This window comes from Epinephelus fuscoguttatus, linkage group LG12 (assembly GCF_011397635.1).
Source record: "Epinephelus fuscoguttatus linkage group LG12, E.fuscoguttatus.final_Chr_v1".
Taxonomy (NCBI): Eukaryota; Metazoa; Chordata; class Actinopteri; order Perciformes; family Serranidae; genus Epinephelus; species Epinephelus fuscoguttatus.
Window position 1 is genome coordinate 2,677,184 of NC_064763.1, and position 20,568 is coordinate 2,697,751.

Below are 20,568 nucleotides of genomic sequence, written 5' to 3' on the forward strand. Positions count from 1 at the left end.
TATAAACCTAAATGAACAATAGCAAAAAATGTAATGATGGGAATTCACAAATATATCATGTTACTTCAAAGTAACATTTGCATTTCAAAATGTTTCAGCATGTTTTCTGTTAGTTTGTTATCAGTAGTACATTAAGCAGTTAAAATGAAACTTTACTCATCTATTATTGTGAATCCACCTTTTTTCCCCAGATTGTAAAATGACAGAAAAAGATGTGTTCAGACCATTTTTGTGGAGAGTTGTTGAAACTGAACCCTGCAAGGAAGGCTTCAAAAATGGACTCAGCATGGCCTCCAGAGTGCCATAAGCAGTACTATTGGTTTTCTTAGGGCCCTGGCTCTTTTAAAAAATAATACTATTATTATATATTACATTATTAAATATATATATATATATTATTAAACATGTTAAAAATAATACAAACACAAAATAAAACTGAAAGCAATAAAAACAAAAACAAACAGGATTCTCAGCAACATATAAGCAACTAATGAGCAACTCAAATAATATCGCTCAGGCCGAGTGCCGAAGACAATCACAGCCGTCACAGTACAACATCACTCCCTCTCGTGTGATATTGCTTAATTGTAATGTAAGATTGTTCATTATCAACCGGCCACCATATTGTTTTTTAGGAAAAGGAACTTGCATTTTGTCATCCACCAGTGGGAGTGTTTATTGGTCCAGTACGGCACAGTGCATTCTGGTAGTTGTAGCATTCTGGTTTTTCTACCTCTTAGGCCAAAGCAAATGCCACAACCCTTTATCTTTTATTTTTCTGGTCATAGAGCACCACTTTTCTTCTGCAGAGATGGAACATCTTTCCAGCAGTGAAATACCTCTTTAATAGATTTTTTTTTTTTTTTTACAGTCCCATCCAATTATTTATGTAAGAAAAGAAATTGTGTGTGTGTGTGTGTGTGTGTGTGTGTGTGTGTGTGTGTTTCTTTCCTGTGTATCTAAATGGCTGAACAAGGTCACATGATCTGGTCTCCATTTTGAAGAGTGCTCTGCATGTGTGCAGGTTCAGCAGCTTGTCAGACACAGCACACAGAGATAACACACATAGCTGTTAACCACACATAGAACTTTAAACCTGCACGTCCCTAACACCAAGAGCACAGAGGTGACAGCCATAAAAAAAGAAGAAAGAAACAAGAAAAACAAGAAACCGGCTAACAGGCAGTGAGCTTAATGGCTGCTGAGAGAGAGGAGCTTATCTTCACACCATAGCAAATATGTGCTTCTCAATTGGATGGAGGCTCGATCTCTCTTTTTCAATTTTTTTGTTCAATTTCTCCAAGCAATTTATTTTGTGTGTGTGTGTGTATGTGTGTGTGTGTGTGTGTGTGTGTGTGTGGGGGCATTTACCATATTGGCTTACACAGGATGAGTCATAGCCAGCTCCAGCCAATCAAGAAGAGCTGACAGTGTCAACTCAGACCCTCAGCAACAACATGACTATTATGACTATTTACTGTATGCAAGAGAAAAAACTGGGGTTCATCCCTGCTCATCCAACAAACCATACACACACACACACACACACACACACACACAGAAACAGTATATTCTGTTGTTTCTTTATATGAACATAATTCAATTAACTGACTTAAGTTGTATCTTAAATCTGCACTCTTACTGTCACTAAGACAAATATGTAAAAACTAAACCTGTCATAGTAATATTTTGATAACTGAAGAAAGAGCAGTAGCACCGAGCATGCCATTTCAACATGTTTCCTTCGCTCTCAGAAGGCAGTCACAGATATTTTTAGACAGTTCACTCTATATTCTGCATCATGAATTACCTCGGTTTATTCAAAGGACACAAATTTCTTTGTCTTCTGAATTATATTTACAGAGGGTTAGGGTTAGGGTTATTAAATTCTTTCAAGCTATTCTGTTCAAACATATAAATATATCTTGAACAAAACACTGCTAAACTATTTTAAATCTTGCATTGAAATAACAGGAAAATCTTGGTTATTATCACAATAAGTAGCCCTAAAGTAAATATAAATTTAACTGTTTCAGGTTTTAATTTAAGAAAAATAAAAATGTAATATAATATATTATAAAGATGTATTATTATTGTTATTGTTATTATTATCATCATCATCATCATCATCATCATTATTATCATCATCATCATTATTATCATCATCATAATCATCATTATTATTATCATTATTATTTTGTCATTTAATAAATCAGATAAATGCTCCATTTAAAAAAGAAATCTATTAATATGCAGCTTTGAAATTTAAATATTCATATTTTTTCTAAAACATTTCTATACTATTGTCAAATATATTAAAACCTTTATTTCTGTCCATTGTTTATTCAAAAATCATTTTTGCCAATCTAATTATCTTTTGATTCACCACAACTAAATGAATGTAATGAACATAAAAACATCCCCTTTTTTGTTTTTATTTTCAGTCAGTTTGGTTCATAAATTTAAAAGAAAATTTAAAATCATAATTAATAAACATATAAATGGTCAGTCTTGTCTCTGGGCTTCCCAAATCTTCTGCTCCAACCTGATTCTTAATCATCCTTTCTCACCACCTGCTCCTCCACTCTCATTTCAGAGTCAAAGTTACATATTACAGCTCGAAGAACACTTCTGCAGGAGTGTACTCGCACATGACAGGGTACCTGGACAGAGACGGCCAACCCATACAACATGCACTGCTTGGGGATATCACTGTTGTGAGACGTCAACCTATCAAGGTGATTGCCCATGGTGACTCATCCTCAAAAATACCTTTCCACAGGTCACCATTATACTCACACCGCTGAATTAATGTACTTTATTATTTGCAGTTTTGAGTAGCTTTGTGGAGCTGAGGGAGGAATCTTTAAGGGGGATTATCAGCTGACTGATTTTTGGGATGGCTACAGTTGGTACCTTGTTCTTCACGTCTGTGCAAATTTTGCTGTTGGTTGCTTACAGTTGTATATCGAAATTGTTATGCAGTGCATTTTCCCGTCCGACTTGCAGCTAAAGTGATTTGGTGAGAGACAACAATCTGATTGAACTAAAACTGGAAGATAATAAGCCACATTTGAGGCCTGCTGAGCTTTTGCAAGTAAACCATGATCTATGTTAAAATGTCTGTGTCAACAAAATGAGGCACCGGTCTGCCCTCGCACAAACAATCACATATCGGTCAGGGTGATGCAGTGATGTCCGCTGACATTTAATTTCTTGCTTGTCCCTTGTTATAAGACCAGTCATAAGGATGTAAAATTAAGGGCTTGCATGTCATGAGTCTGGATTGAAGCTCAAGTCATGATGTTTTTCCCTTTCTTTTGCTCTCTTCCTTGCTGTAAAATGCAGCACAGATAGAGAGAGGGAGAGAGGGAGGGATGGAGGCTATGAATAGGCAGAGTGAGTGGCATGCATGGACAGCCCCTCTGTCTCTCAAAGACACTGCAGCAGCTGCATGCACGCGATAAGAGCAACCATTCACAGTCAACCCCCCCCCCTTTCCTCCTCCTACACACCAATATATTTTCTCCTCTCCCTCCCTGTCTCTCTACAACACACACACACACACACACACACACACACACACACACACACACACACACACACGTTCATATGCACATCAGCCACTCTGCAGGTTCCTACACAGATGCTGAGATTTCAAGCAGCCTTTGTCACCAATCAAAGGTCCTCCCTGCAAATCATTCTGTTTTTTTCCAAATTTCTCTATGACGTCATTGTAAAGCAGGGTTGAACATGGATGAGATGGAAAGGTGTGGGGGGAAATCATCTTATCACTGACAGAAAGCAATCACAAAGCACTCTGCAAGAAGCAACAGAAGCATCTCCACAGCACTGTGAATGGCGCTCATCTGTCCGCCAAATCCACTGCTGAGTTTGATTTCATATTTTTTTCCCGGTATTCTTCAGTGAACTCATATGTTGTGTATTCCAGGTCCTGTCTTCTCATGTGTGCCATAATTTGCTGTGATGTGGGTAAGGTCATTGTGTTACATCAAAACCATAACTTGCATTATGTCACCTTGCATCCCTAAGATATTTAGGCCTGAATGTATTGTTCATGTCATTTTGCCTCCTCCCACCCAGATAGGGAGGAGATCTTTGTGGACTAATGTCCCTCTATACAAAAAATCTCAACCTGTCCCAGTCCAGCCCTCTTAGCACTTTAATATCCAGCTTTCAGGATTGTGCTTTACATACAGCTGGAGCCTCAGCGCCTTATCAAACATGCACCCACACAACAAATCTTTTCTCCAATATGTGGCACGTATGTATATATCCAACCACCAGTGACATCCATGCCGATCACTTTGATCCACTAATAGCATCCAGCCCCATATCCATACAGTCCACACATTGTCTAAGTGCCAATTAATTGGTGGCTCTTTCCACGATTAGCTCATGTTGCGCTTATAGCTAATCTGTACCTTGGCAGGGAGCCACGCATGACCTGGCTTCCATCCAGGTCTGGGAGCCGCGGAGGAAGCAGCCATGAGCTAGCCCAGCATAGCACTGAGCAGCCTGGAGAAGATGTGCCAAACAGCAGCAGCACAGAGAGACCTCACTGTTTATCAAAGATTAAGCAGTGTTTAGTATCTCTCCCCGACCCTCCTCCTCCTGCCTGCGCTCAAATATACGCATGCGTGTGCACACACGTACGTACACACACACACACACACACAGACACAGACACACACACACACACACACACACACACACACACACACACACACACCATCACCTCCAGCTCACACCCTAATTGTTCCTAGCCCTGAGAGTTTAATAAAGAACAAATTGTGGTTATTGGTGAGCAAACAGCACAGTACTGAGGTGGGAGTGTGATCATTGCAGTGCCAGTGCAGTTAAGAGACAGAACGAGCATCAGCCAATTTAATTAAAATCTCTGTCAGTCTCGGGCTATGACTGGAGCTGGCTGTGTGGAGCACACAGAGCATATTCTAATGCTGATGTTTTACAGTTTTACACTTATGACACATTTCTTATAATGTTATTTTAACTGCAAAGTCATCTATACAGTCATGTTTTCTACTTGTTATGTTGTAATGAAGCATTTATAATGTTGCTTCACTGCAGTGTAAGGTTTGACATAATCAGCATTCTAACCATGACTTATTAGACATCTCTCAAATGACTGCAGCTGTTTGGAGTCTTCTGCAGGGGGCACTGAAGCAAAAAGAAAACACTATTTATACTCTGCTTCAAGAGACACACGCCTATTTTACCTGCAGAGAGGTTGGCAGTTGAAATGACTACACTATTTACTCACAGGTTAATATTACATGAACTGTAGTAATACAATAATTTGGTATCTTACTCTTTTTTACTCTGATCTACACATCAGAGTCTGACTGTAACATTTTTGAAAAGTGTGAATATGTGAATATAAGTATGATTACACTTTTATCACAGTTTTTATTAAGACAGTTTTGCTCAATCAAGCCTTATGAAAACTGTAAGACCAGTTTAACTATGATTTCAGCTGCACAGGTTAGCTTTAAAATAATAACTATTAAACACTTGTGACAGTCAGAAGTGGTCATCATTACAAAATGTAATTAATACTTCTCTTTAATACTGGCTGTTGCATATCAATTTTTTTAAGTAACATAATGCTGTACTGTTTTACGGGCTTAGCAGATTTGCGCATTTTTTTTTTATCCTGTAGCTTATCATGCTGCCTGCAACCTGCCCAGCCCAAGTGAATCTACCCGTCATGTTCCCATAATGCTTTGTGGCAGCTGCAGCCAGATTCATGCACACAGGTATTGATTTTCTTCCCAGTTTTTTTTTTTCCCTTCAGTGCAACCCTTTATTTATCTTGCTAAGCCCCCGCTACTGGGCGTGAGGAGAGAAACCAGCTCGCAGCTTGTGAGAGAACACAGTGAATTCAACATGAGAAATGCTCACCACATAACCTGGATTCATTTTAATTTATCTGTTATTTATTTGCCACCACTGCTCTGATAATCCTGCTCTGTGTGTAATGCATGCGTAGGTATGCATGTGTGCATGTGCATGTGTATTTGTGCTGTCTGTCCATCCTTCCATACAAACACTCCATTCTCTACAGGCCACCTGACCCATTTTCTGTGTGAATAACAATACTCCAGCCAATCATAGGCAGACAGAATGGCGGATGCTGGAAAAAGACTACATCCAGCCTGTCACACGTCAGAGTCCCAACCCTGCCTGTCGACAGATCTAGGCAAGGATGGATAGAGAGAGAGAGAGAGAGAGAGAGAGAGAGAGAGAGAGGGAGAGAGAGAGAGAGATTGTAATCCTCTCTCTTCTTTCCCCTCCTTACCTCCCCTCCTTCTCCCTCTACATCTCCACCACAGGGACCAGTAAAACCATTACCCACCCACCCCAGCCCCTGGCTCAAGGTTGTGCTGCACCAATGGCTGAGCTTCCTACAAAGCATGCTAAGAAAAGGGCAAAACCGACAGCGAGTGAGCTGCAAGGCTGCTCACAACAAAAGACATCCATTATACCACTACCCCCGGCTAAATGATTACCTTCAATTCTAGCTCTACACAAATGTTTACAGTGGCATTACACTGATACAGGAAAGTCACTGTCCATCAAAAATACACCTGGGCTTTAATGCAAAAAAAAGAACTGAAATGTAAATACACAACCTCCTTTTTTCATTTATGCAGCTACATGTTAGTGAAACATTTCTGTAAACTGATAACATGTTTAGTTGAGCGTAGTTTGGTTTGTTTTACTCATTTTCCAACTGATACAACTCAAATAAACAAAAGAAAAAATAGTAATATTAAGAACTCATTACTTTTGAAGTGGTAAAAAAAAAATAAAATAAATTTTGCTGACCAAAAACACATAGGCTGAAGCCTTAGCTTATTGCACTTACCCTTTTACCATTAATTGGTTTGTACTGCTCCCTTTAGAATCATGCAATGAAAATAAAAGAAACAAGCATATCCAAATAAATGTATATTATATACCCAAAACTCCCCCCAAAAAAATCATGTACACACATTAGTGTTCATAACACCATTTTTTTATTTCTTAATTACTAAACAGTAATTATAAACAGTAATTATAATATATATTGGGAAAAACTGGAATGTAATGTGAGTGTTACACAGGCAGGACGGCAGAGGAGATACCCACACACCAACGTAACTGAGCTAGAGAGCCACAGAAAAGTCCACAGGCTGAAATCAATGCAAAATAGTCTATATATTCAAAACATCTGTGCACAAACAATGTGCTCAAAGTGCAAAAAAATAAACTGATGAAGAGTGAGTAAAAACAGACGCAAAAATATCAGTCCTTGAATATCATCAGTGCACAGCAGCCCTAACACTTTGCAGTGTTGCAAAGGCTACATCATTGCCCACTGTATTTGTTTAGTGTTAGTATATTATAAAAAAATATCATAAAAGAAACGTGACCTTCAGTCATATGCTGGTTTTCTAAAATGCCACTCAGTCATCAAAACTGAGAACACCTCATCTATCTTTTTTTGTTTCAAAATGCTCTAAAATGGCCAGTCAAACTTCTGGGCGGAGTTCACCCCCAATCCCCCATGAAGGCTAAATCACAAAAGGTGTAGATTAAAAATGTTCCACGCAGTGTTTATGATTCCTATAGCTCCCTTCTGTAGCATAAAAACTGGATTTGTGATTGTTTTGTATGTATTTCTTTAAAACTCCAAACTGTAGGTAATGTAGAAGGGTGGCACAAGTAATGAATTTAGATGGAGTACTTTTTGTGTGTGTGTGTGTGTGTGTGTGTGTGTGTGTGTGTTATATTGCAATAGACTTTTTTTTACGTGCTTTATATGTGATTTCCAACATGTTTTATGGTTTAATACAACTCCCCATTTTTGTTTTTTTTTTTTTTAGAAATTCTCTCTATTTCAACATTTTTATCATTATTATTGGTTCCATTATTATAGATTTGATTTCATTTAAATTTAATGCCAGATTCTTAATATCAAACCATCATTTTAATATTTTCTATTCTGTTTCTACTGTCTCTAGAAGCTGCTCAGTCCATAGGGACTTGGGTTGGGAACCGGAGGGTTGCCTGTTCGAGTCCCTGTCCGGACCAAAATATGGAGCGTGGACTGGTGGCTGGAGAGGTGCCAGTTCACCTCGTGGGCACTGCCGAGGTGCCCTTGAGCAAGGCACCGAACCCCCCAACTGCTCGGGACCCCTCACCAAGGGCAGCCCCCTCACTCTGACATCTCTCCACTTTGTGCATGTATAGGTTCTGTTTGTGCATGTGTGTGTCTTTCGGACCTGTGTGTAAGTGATAAGCAAGAGTGAAAACATTGAATTTCCCCTCAGGGGGATTAATAAAGTAAATAAACTAAACTAAACTAAACTATAATAAACCTTTTTTGGACTCTTATCTCATATAATTATGTACATTATACCTTATAAACAACTTTATACCCAGTACTGAACCTTGTGGAACCCCATGTGATGTATCATTGTTTATTTGCACATACTGATGTCTCTTATCAAGATACTAATCCAAGAGTACACTAGCCCTCTAATACCATACATTTCCTTATTAATAATCTATGATCACTTGTGTCAATGCCTTTTTAAATATATGAATTTCCCCCACAGTATTTTCCTTATTTTCTAATGCTGTGGATATTTTTTTAATCAACTCCATCTCTGCCATTTCAGTGGATTGATTGGATCTGAAACCATAATGATGGTCAAGTTTTTCTATGAAATGATCAAGTCTATTACCAAAATATTTTTCTAAAGAAACTGGACTATAGTTAAAAAATAAGTGTATATCTCCCTTTCTGTGGAGAGGAATGACCTTTGGTGTTTTCATTTTATGGGAAATACGCCTGTTTGGAGTGACAGGTTGCAGGTATGAGTCAGTGATTTTGCTATATATACTTTTTTACATTTTTAATTAATGTCATGTCAGTATCAGTACAATCAGTGGATTTCTCACTCTTAAAATTGTTTAACAAGTCAATTAATTCCTTCTCTTCAGTTCTCTTGAGAAATATGGTGTCAGAATTTATATCAACAATCATCTACAACGTACTTTATTATTCATTTTGTAACTGTTAGCATAGTGTGGTCAAACACACCCACCACAGGATGCCTTAAGGTTGATTGAATGTATCCATAGTGACAAGAATGAGTTGAAAACACACAGGTCAGCTTAGTTTTACTTACATCAACTGCCGTCAACTGGGCAACCCTAAACCCACAGACATTTGCATGGCTCAATACCAATCTCTGTAGCTGTCTAGAAATGGATGAGAAGGAATGGAGGAGAAAGAGTGGGCACTGTGGAAACACATGATAATGTCCAGCAGCCTTTTGATAGTAACTCTTGATATTTATTTCAAGGACCCATTATGCACAGCCAATTAAACCAACATAGTGTGGCTGGCTCTTCTCCCTCTCAGCAATGGCTGTGGGGATCGAGACTGGCTGCTCCTAACCCCAACACACATCCCAGATGTCAACCAATATGAAGGAAGCTGTGAAATGTACTGGCAATTGGCCAGACTGAAAGTGTTAGTGCAATCTATCCTTAAATAACTGTCTCGAGGCCTACATGCTACCAAACCCAGCAGCACTGCTGGCGGTAAATATAAGATATTAACTGGGTGTTCTTTGGGAAGCAACAAGTAGATGTGAAAGGCGTGTTTACCCATGTAATAGTTATTACATGCATGTATAAGATAGTGATAGACAGTCATACAAAGAGCTAGCATGAGCGAAAAAAGAAAAGATTGAAACTGCGGGGAGATGAGGGAGAACAGAGCAGAGCAAAGAGAATCTGTGTGATGGCCGACGGCCCTTGTGCTTAGCTTGTGTACTGAATGAAAAGAAGCCCCTGTGTGTGTGTGTGTGTGTGTGTGTGTATTTGTATGTGTGCAATTCTGCTCAGTAGTGCTGGGGGGTCGGTCCCCTCTAAGCCCTACTGGAGCTGAATGCAGAGAAGGCAGCATCAGGCCAAGGCAAATGACTACAAGGCCTCCTCAGTGACAGCAGCGCAGGCTGCACCTGGGGAATGGCCCTGTACAGCAATACAGTGGCAGCCAGCAACAGTCCATCACATCCCAAAAAGCAACACCATAGGAAGTGCACACATTTCCTCCAGGCATCCATACGTAAGATACAAGGTTTTAGATTGTTTTTTTCTTGTTGTTCTTTTCTAAGGTAATTCTGAAATCCCTTCCTGGTGAGCTGCATCAATCACAGTCAGTACGTTTACATGGACAGTTTAATTCCACTTTTAATCGGAATGAAAGGCCATTCCGATTAAAAGCGGTCATGTAAACGGTCATTCCGATTGAAAAATTGTCATTCCGATTGAAAATTAAATCCGATTAAAGGGGGTGGTTTATTCCGTTTGTCATTCCGAATGAAAGAATTTTGTGTGCATGTATACACTCATTCCTCTTTAAGTTCATTCTGCTCTTTCTGCGCATGCCCGTTTCCTTGCCCTTATATAGCGCGCATAGCAACGGGCTGCATAGCAACAGGCTGAGCTAGAGCAGTCAGACTCGTTGCACTCACCGGTTTCCATTCGCCACAGCACGGTCTTCTGCCTCCCTTCTCCTCCTCAACAGATGAAGCATTAGCAGAACAAGGTTGTTGTCGTACTGCTGCTTCAAGAATATAAGCAAAACACGCCTGAAAAAGGCACTAAGAATGGCGTCGTCAAGCATCTTGTTATGCGGAGCGAGGACTACAGTGTTTTCTTCCGGTAAACGTAAACACGTAACATCCGTCCCGCCCCCTATCCAGTCAGAAACCTTCCCTGCCCCAAACCTTGCGCAGACCTGAATAAAGGCGATTGAACTTATCTCCCATGTAAACCCTCATTCGGAATTAATATTTCTCATGTAAACTACCTGGAAACACTTTAATTCCGAATGATTTCATTCAGATTCATTTCATTCCGAATGAGAAGTCATCATGTAACCGCAGCCAGTGATCATCTTTCTTTTTTTCTTTTCTTTTTTTTTTAAACAGCCAGCCAGCTATTTATAATTTAGGACATGGGTCATCCACCACACAATGGGAACTGGCCTTCACCATGACCTTCAGCACTTCAAAACAGTTCTGACATTTTCCACACATACTGTACAGCTCCAGCTTAACATATGGTGTTACAAATCATTCTTATACATCATCCACCCTATATGGTCAAAATGCACAAAATGTAATATGTGTAAATTATCACAAAACACAAACACACTTACTCTCAAAAGAAAACCTTTTCTTTATGGCCTACAACAAGGGGGAAAAAACTGCTGTTTCTAAAGCAAGAATTTCAAATTTACATCATCAACCTGGTCTCACTCCGAAGTCGTCAAAAAATGGCATATGTTCAGCAACTTCTGGTGTCAGACACTGATGAAAAAGCTGTCTTTTCATGTCAGCATGATACTAGTTGCTGTTATTGTTTAACAGTGCCTGACTGCATCAGGGGGAAATACAGCTGGACAACAACAAAAGTTAAGGTGGTGGAAGTCCAAGTAGGGTGGGCATGAAGGGGTGGTGGGTGGTTTCAACAGCCACCAACTCCCACCTGAGAGGCCGGTGTTTGTTTCCTGTAAGACTGTAAAGCCAAACCCTGTTTTTTTTCCTAAACCCAACCACATGCATCTGCTGTTGAATGAAAAATAAAATGTCAATTTGCGGAGTTGTACTGACATAGTGTGTGTTTTTTTTTCTTTAAAGAGACTGTATGCAAACTGTACATTCCCTGTGAAAATGGAAGTCTATTTTGAGAACACACAATGCATGTAGCAGGCTGAAGTTGACACAGTGTCCCAGTACATCAACAACCAACGCATCCAGGGTACCTTGCACGTTATATCTTGACATGTCCATGACCAAATGTCGATGTGTGACAAGGTCGGAGTGAGGATGTGTTGACGTTATGTGTTTTCTGACATCCAAGTTTATTCACTGTTTGTCAAACAAGTTTGATTTTCCAACAACAGATCCCTTGCTCAATGGCCTGCTGTGAAGTCTTGGATGTCACATGAGCACACCATAATGCTAAATCAATCATTTTTAATCCCACAGATTAAGAAAATAATTTCTAAAAAGTCCACTAATATAAGGAAAAGATAGCTATGTCACGCATTTAAAAATACTACATTATCATACAGTTGTGAAATAAACTGAAAACAACTCATCTCCCTGCCTGTTTCCTCACTGACCACTGAAATTCTCTTCTACTGGGAGCTGACTTCAAATGACTGTCTTGGATCAGCTCTGCTTGACAAACAGGAGGCAGCAGTCAGAAGCAGAGTTTAGTTGATGTCATGAAATGAATGTTACTGGTACTCTGAGCTTTTGATTAGCCATATGCACCAAGGTAACAGCAACAATGCTAGAAATGGTAAGATTGTGAAGTTAAAGTGTTTTATAATATAATATTGTGCAAACATTGTATTGTCATTGAACTAAAGCACTAACAATGTGTTTACAGTTTGTTTAGTTGGGGTCAACTTTGCCATTTTCATTACTCCTGACAGTGGGCCTTCTTTAAAAGAGCCTTATTATACAATAACAGATTCCCTCTATGGTGTCCATAAATCATAGTAAACCGGTAAACCCATCACAAGCAGACTTGGTCCTGATTGGCTTCCCTTTCTAAACAAAAACTGAAATCTGCTTAGTCAGGACAGTTTGCAGCTTTTGAAGTGATGCATTCCCCCAATTTGTCTTGATACTCACACAGATAAATGAATGTTTTCAATGATTTTATATTGCTGAATACAGATGCAAGTAGCAGTTAGTCACAGTGAAAAGAAATGGGTCACTGTTTAAACCCAGACATTATTCCACTCTGTCTCTTTACTTGTATTCCAAACATGATTTTAAAACTTGATTTAGCCAACACGTTCTCATCCCAAGTCACCACATATCACTGGTTTTTCGGTAGACTTTCACTTCTACATATCATGCGCGAGGTATCCTCCTGCGTCTGCTGGTGGTGTTCTGGGACACCGCAACCAATGCTGGTATGTCAACAAAAGCACATGGCAAGGTTTAGGCAACAAAAGCAAGTGGTTAGGTTTCAGCAACAGACACATGTGGCAACAAACGCCAGGATGTCAACAAAAGCTCGTGGTGGGGTTTAGGCAACAAAATCATATGGTTAAGTATGTAGCTGGGAAGTTATAGGGACTTTCCAGCTCCTTATATTACGTCTTTACTGGCATTTCAAACTGACGCAGTCCAGCAGCATATCATACCACTACAACAGGTGCCACCAGACCGCGTTATGAACCGACTGCACCCGTCTGCATATCACACTGCCATGACAGGTGCCATCTGGCCACGTCACAAAATGACATTGCTCAGCAAAATATCATACCACCACAAAAGGTGGCTTTTGGCATTGGTGTCAGATGCTGAAATCACTGAAAAAATGGCAGTATTTGATGACTTGGGAATGAGAATGGCCTGGTTTAGCTGCGCAGGCATGGCTAACAAGAGTTTAGCCTAATCCTTGCTTCCACACATTTGGTCAAGTCATTGACTAAATAAAATACAAAACAATATCCACCTTTATTAACAAGTGATTTAGTTTATAACTGTATGAATGGGTGGAAATGACAAAATGTTTCCAGTTCAGTGAAATATTGATGATCTGGATATTTTTTACCTGTTTTATTAAAATCCCAGACCACTATAAAGCCACTATACTGTACTGTTAAATTTATTAGATGTCCTGACTGAATGCATTTTTCATCCTAATTTTCCATTCTTTTACAATGGAAACGGGGGTTCTTTAAGTGATGCTTTATTAGTCTACCCTGCAACAACTCAAAAAGGTCTAAGTCCAGTGAGACTTCCTGAGAGCCTGTCTGATGGGCGCTGCACATCATGCTACACCTTCCAAAGTGAAAAGCCAATTCAATTATTCATGTCAATGAAAGAAAAGCTATATTATGTATATATATATATATATATATATATATATATATATATATATTAAAGCTTTTTGTTTGAAATTCAAGTGTTGATATTATTTTATTCATTAAAAATTAAAATGTCAGGGCTCCGTCATGGAGGTGAGAGGTTAAGCCATCTTGCATTGAACTGTCAGTTAGTGCGCATACAGACCCACAGACATGCACACAAACAAACACACATGCATAGTGCACTTAAATGGGAATGGACGGTGTGTTAGTATGTTGCGTGCACTGAGACGTAAATAAAGACCATTTGCTCATGGATTCATAGGCTTCCGTCATCTATTATTTAGCATGGAGAAGAGCAGTGAATTGGTGTCTGAATGATTTTTCTGACAGTGTTTACATGACTGATGGCTACAGATGTGATGATTTTCACAGCTCAAGATTAACAGCTGTTTTGACAGTGCAGAAATGTGTTTTTTTTTTCTCTAAAAGATCCAGCATTCCAAAATATTCAGTTCAACCTTGCAGCCCTACTGTAAAACAATTTAACAATTCAGTGATAAGTTCAAAAAGTCCAAATACAAAAATGTTTTAAAAAATGGGAAAACCTACAGTATATGTTCCATCCTTGCATTCACCCCTATCTGAAAACACACTTGAGGCAAATCCAGTTATGGACAATTAAGAGATTGCAATAGGTTTCAACGTGGCCGATTTCGCCTCAGCGGAAAAATTTCAAATGTCAAATGTCAACAACAAAATAAAAAAGCAGTCACTAGCCAGCATTTGCCCTCCATCCAAAAGCAAAATGACATTAGCTCTTGTCTATTGAGTTTGCTAAATGCCCCACATAAACTGAATTTGCCCCCCAGGGCTGGGAAACAATTATGCAGGCAAGCTTTCCATTTAAGTGATTTGAATGATCGGAGAGCTGCAGTGCCTCCTATCAACCAGAGAAATGGGTCAATACACTGAAACAAAGTGACATGGCTGGCAGCCTGCATTCTCATGGAAGACCAGGCAGAGGAGGAGGAGTGAGATCTCACAGTCATTGGGTCAAACAGACATGGATGCACATACACAAACACACACAAACACACACCCACACACACACTCACAGTGGGCCTGGTTAGTTGGTAGAAGCAGGGCCTTTGTGTAGGATCACGTTAGATTAGTGCAGTTTGCTCAGACCACACATACACCTCTGCTGTCACAATGCAACAATCACAACTCAGCAAAGAGGCAAACAAGATCTTTATCAGTAACCAAATACTGATGCCAAATGTCATGTCTTCACATGGAGAAAGAAGAAAAAAGGAGGATGCCTTAACTTACTTTCAGCATTGATTGACATTGTATCTTTCTCCCAAGACACAACAGTGATGTAGGCCTCCACTGAGGCAGGAATAATGCACTTGAAGACCGCCACATTGCCTCTCATGGCTTTCTGGTCCTCCACCCGGACAGTGTAGGGCTCTCGTAGAACTGGGAGAAGGGGAAAGAGAGGTGTTGTGTATAAGACAGAAAACTAAGACAAGCTATTCCTCATGAATCCAAATGGATCATATTGTTTGGATTACAACAAATCATAAGTGTGAACATTCACATTCAGGTAAACTGACCAGCCTTAATGTGGACATCTTGGCTCCTGATTCTCCCTGAGGGGTTCTCCGCTGTGCAATAGTAGGTGTTGTCATGAATGAGTTTGCTGAAGCTGGAAGGGGGGATGTGGAAGATCTGAAGGGTGCCATTGGGGTGCACATGGCGGATCCCTGGCACATCATATATCTCCTCGCTGGTAGCCAGGTACCAGCGCAGTGAGACAGGGGGCACGCCTGTGGCGGGACAGGGCACCGATGTCCCTGTGGTGCTGGCAAACACTACCTCTTGCACAGATGCATTGACAAAATATAAGCTGGAACGTAGATCTTCACAGAAAACTGCAGGGAGACAAATGAGATTCAAAACAGAAGCATTAGACAAGTTTTTTTTATTTCCTTATCTTAAAACCTGGACATTGTAAGGCAAATGTCTCTAAATAATAAAACAAAAAACTGTAGCTGCTATTGTTGAACCCCACCACATGACGGAATAATTATCATATCTGACAACAGCACTACCCTGCATCTCTATTTCTCTTTGAATTTAGGCTGAGTGGATTTTTCCCTGATTGACCATTGTGTTTGTGCACACTGCAATAGAGGGAGGTTGCAAGAGTGTTGTCTATGAAGAGACATTGCAGCAAAGCTCTAGGAGAGCAGCAATACATGTGAAATAACAGAGCCAGCAGAGAGCCAGACCTGCCTTCACAACACCTGTAAACACAGGCATCCATTGCGTATGGCAAAATATGGCAGCTGCCTCTTATTATATATATATATACATATATATATATATATATATATATATATATATATACATATATATATACATACATACATACTAGTCCATACCCATTGGTACCTTTGTCACCTTCTATCTATGCCAATCATCAATGCCTATGTGCAGTTTCACATAGATTGACCATATCAGTGAGTAGAAAAACGTGGGACAGACAGAATGACTGACTGACAGAATGACACACTGACAGTTTCCGTGATTATGTACAGCATACCATACTATGACTTAGTCATACCAAAAATTAAGGGAAAAAAAACCAAACATTCGGCCACAGGCGCAGCCACAGCGATCGGTCGCATTTCAGCCATTTTTAAGAATTTTTCTGTTTGATTTTCTGTTTTTGTAGCGCCACCCAATTAGAGTTAAATTTCTGCAGTCACCTTGAGGTGTCCTGTTCTACATATCTACCAAGTTCAGTAAAAATCGATATGACAGTCAGGCCTACATAAGAAATTAGCTCTGTAGCGCTCCCATTTTGTTTGATCGGGTTAATAATGAAGGAGTCCCCTCAGATTATGTGTGGTCATATGCCTACAAAGTTGCGTGGTGATCGGTGAAATCCTTGAGATGTTATACACCTTTTGTGTGATGAACTTTGCCCTCCGCAATATTCATTGCCTTATAGAAGCTCAGTTTTAGTAAATTTTCCAACTTTTGCCAAGAGGGAACTTTAGATATTGGTCCCTAGGTTATGTTCACCGAGTTTCATGCAGATCGGTCAAATTTCCTAGGAAGAGATCAATTTTAAGGGTTTTTCAAAAAATTCAAAATGGCGGAAAATCTATATAACCCGAAGTTATTGGTTGTGAAGCAATTTGTTCCTCATGAGGAGAGGCATCTCTGTGCAATGTTTCATGTCTCTGCGACATACGGGACATGAGATATGCCCATTCAAAGTTTGCAATTTAAATCGACTGCTATAGCACCCCCCTTTGGCCAATTGATGTAATATTGCTTCATTTGCACCCTCCCATGACCCTCTACCACTGTGCCAAATTTCACATGGACTGACCAAGCAGAAAAACGTGGAACAGACACACAGTCACAGCCACAGACACACCCACAGACAGTTTTCTTCATTATATAGTAAGATAAAGATATATATATTAAAGTAAAATTAAATCTTTCCTTGGTAAATAAAGACTTATAGGTTAATAATATTGCATATTTTGAGTATTTCCATTTGTGTGTATTGGTGATAGTTTTGGTTATCTATTTGCTATGTGTGTACATTTTATGACCACTTGCCTTTGCTTCAAAATGATACACATGATGATAGAGAAATGTGCCTATCGGTCTGTACCAGTCCTGCCCCCACATGCTCTATATCAATGAGTGTGTGTGTGTGTGTGTGTGTGTTGTGTCCTGCCAAGTAGAGAGCGGAGAGTCGTCTTCAGTGTTTGATAATCATTAGCAAAATGACTGATAATAAAAGACATGTTAGCACAGACAGGGAGCATCGTCATTAGACAGGCTACTTCTGGAAACAGCAAGAAATATCAGTGGCAGCAACTTGACAATTTTACAGTAAGCATTAAAAAGTCCTATGAAGGTGCTGCTTTTTCAATACACACCACACAGATGTCTGCAATGCACTGCAAACAGGCAATGCTGTGCCTGAGCCTCACACTGGCCCTCAGTCACCAGTGTGTGCACAGACATGTTCTTTCCCCGCGCATTATATAAGTGTGCATACAAAACTACTGACAGAGTAAGAAAAAAATCAGCTAATAAGACTATGATGAATCCTAGATATAAACAAAAACGTTTGTATGCAGATTTGTTTATGCACTGTTTTTAAATGAGGCCCAATGTAATTTTACAGTTTCAAATGTACCACAATGTTGTATTTTTACTCATTTATTTATTTATTGCCACTGACAAATTATGCAATTACTACCCATGGTGCGGCATATATCAATTATTATATTTTATAATAATCAACACATAGGTTGGACTAGAAACAGGCATCAAAACACATATTCAGTTTATGATGATATGACGTTTTGGACTGTTGGTTGAACAAAACACAGCATTTGATGATGTCACCTTTGGCTTGACCGAAAAGCTTAACAAAGGCAAACACAACCCAACAAAGTTGTTGGAAATCCAGTGAGTCCTTGTTGTGAATGGTTTCAGGAATAATTTTCCAACAGTAGAGACATTTCTTGGTAAACGAATAGAGGAAAAAAAAACACCATTATTTGATCTGAAGTAATTATACTAAACACAACTAGTACATGTAAAATAGTAGTAATAGAGTGACATTGTCATGTTGTGTCAGCAACAATGTACACAAGATATTTTGGTGTTTTTCTTTCCTACTGTTTTTGTGTTTACCCTCACGCAGCCAAACAACCACACATTTTCTCTTTACAAACTCATTTGCATTAATGCTTGCATTAGAAGTTGTCCCAACTTCTTAAAGACAACAGCAGATGGAGCGCTCATGTGGGTTGCAGTATCATGGTATCCAGGAAGGTGCTCTTTGGTCAGGACGTGTAGTACAGCTAGAAAAAAACAAAATCCAAGGCAACTCTTCTCTGGTGTAAAAGTTAAAAGGCCTTTATTAAATGGCTAGTTCATGATGAACATTAAAATCACCAACATGTTTCGGCCATGCTCACGTTGGTGATTTTAATGTTCATCATGAACTAGCCATTTAATAAAGGCCTTTTAACTTTTACACCAGAGAAGAGTTGCCTTGGATTTTGTTTTTTTCTAGCTGTCCTAACTTCTGTTCCCTTCAAAAGGTTTCATCTCTGATTTAAATACGTAATTTATCACTGTAACAATTATATTGTATCTTTGGTGTCAAAAACTCACTGAGAATCAGTTTCCATCATTAAAATGTGAATACTGGTTAAAAAAGGCCCTAAAAGTTGGTATGCAGTGAGTTTGTTATGTTGGTTCACACAATGTGCAGCAGAGGATGTTTCCAAATCATTTTAACTAATGAAGAAAGTCAGTGTAATGTGATGCACTTCAGCTGTAATAACTTATTGTTGGCACACAGCCAGGATATGTATACTGGCTGGATCCCAAGCAAAGGTGGGGGACTTGTTTAATACATCCACTGCCTTTTAAATATTTCCCCTGCTGTTGGAGTTGTGGAGAAAATAATGTAAGATAACTACTGTCACTTAAAATAATAATAATTTATGACTGTATTGCTGAGATCTGAGGATGCAGTAACATTTCTAGACCATACATAACATTTGGCCAAAAGTGCTCTGTGGTTGGCTACAGAGGTAAAAGTTGAAGCAGGAATTTCTCTGCTAAAGTCACAACATTCAGGGTAATGACAGTGCTTTTTATTCATTTGTTATTATTATTATCATTATTATTAGTAGTAGTAGTAGTAGTATTATCATCATTACTGTTATAAAGATGTTCTAAATAGCTAAGATATTCGCTGGAAAAAAACATTTTATTCAAGGACCGTTAATTGAGTTATTACCTTATTTTTATAGTCTATGGTTATAGACAACGCTAACGGCGTTGAAACGACGTTAACAGCTAAGGGTTAGCCCAGCTAATCTACGATAACCATATTAATTACTTGCACACAGAAAGAGTAACGTTTATTCAGTCATTGTGTTTATAGACTTAACAAACATCAGATTAGTCTACACGGTGATATAGTGACGTGAAAAATGTGATATATAGCTAAACTGTGCTGGTTTTCTACCCAAAGTATTTGTAAACAACACGGCGATTCCCTGGGGGCACCGCCGAAAGTGAAGGGCGTGAGGCTCCTGCACTTCCAGTTAGTCAAAAAACTCGAGGCTGTGCCTCCAGAGGTAAAGGAAGAATATATATATATATATATATATATATATATATATATATATACATATATATGTATATATATATATTTTTTAACTGATGGATTTTCAGATTGACTGATTGCAAATAAATAAATAAAAACCTGCAAAAAAAAACCCCAAATCACATTCAAATGAAGAAAACATCTTCACATAGTTAACAAAATGAGCAGCAACACAAACACCGCAAGTTGCACAGAACACAAATAATTAACATGCTCAAGCATGCTAATGCCTATTTAAAATGTTAAACGGGTACATTATATCACTGGGGGCAGGCTATACAGTATGTATCAGACCGCATTAGTTTACGGTAGGTGCACCTAACTGGCAACTGAATAGCTTTTTTCCAACATGACTGGCGGTTAGTCAAATTCAGTGCATTTCTGTATT

At 39.1% G+C, this 20,568-nt stretch overlaps 1 protein-coding gene across 3 annotated transcripts in view; it reads right to left on the reverse strand.

Annotated features, from left to right (window-relative positions):
- Positions 1-20,568, reverse strand: part of LOC125897944 (Down syndrome cell adhesion molecule homolog) — a 315,828-nt gene that overhangs the window by 260,065 nt on the left and 35,195 nt on the right. For all 3 annotated transcript variants that reach the window (XM_049591460.1, XM_049591459.1, XM_049591461.1), the window contains exons 2-3: positions 15,571-15,888; positions 15,284-15,433 (exon numbers count right to left, since the gene is read on the reverse strand). In XM_049591460.1, coding sequence (XP_049447417.1) covers positions 15,284-15,433; positions 15,571-15,888 — 468 coding nt within the window. The remainder of the gene's footprint in view (positions 1-15,283; positions 15,434-15,570; positions 15,889-20,568) is intronic.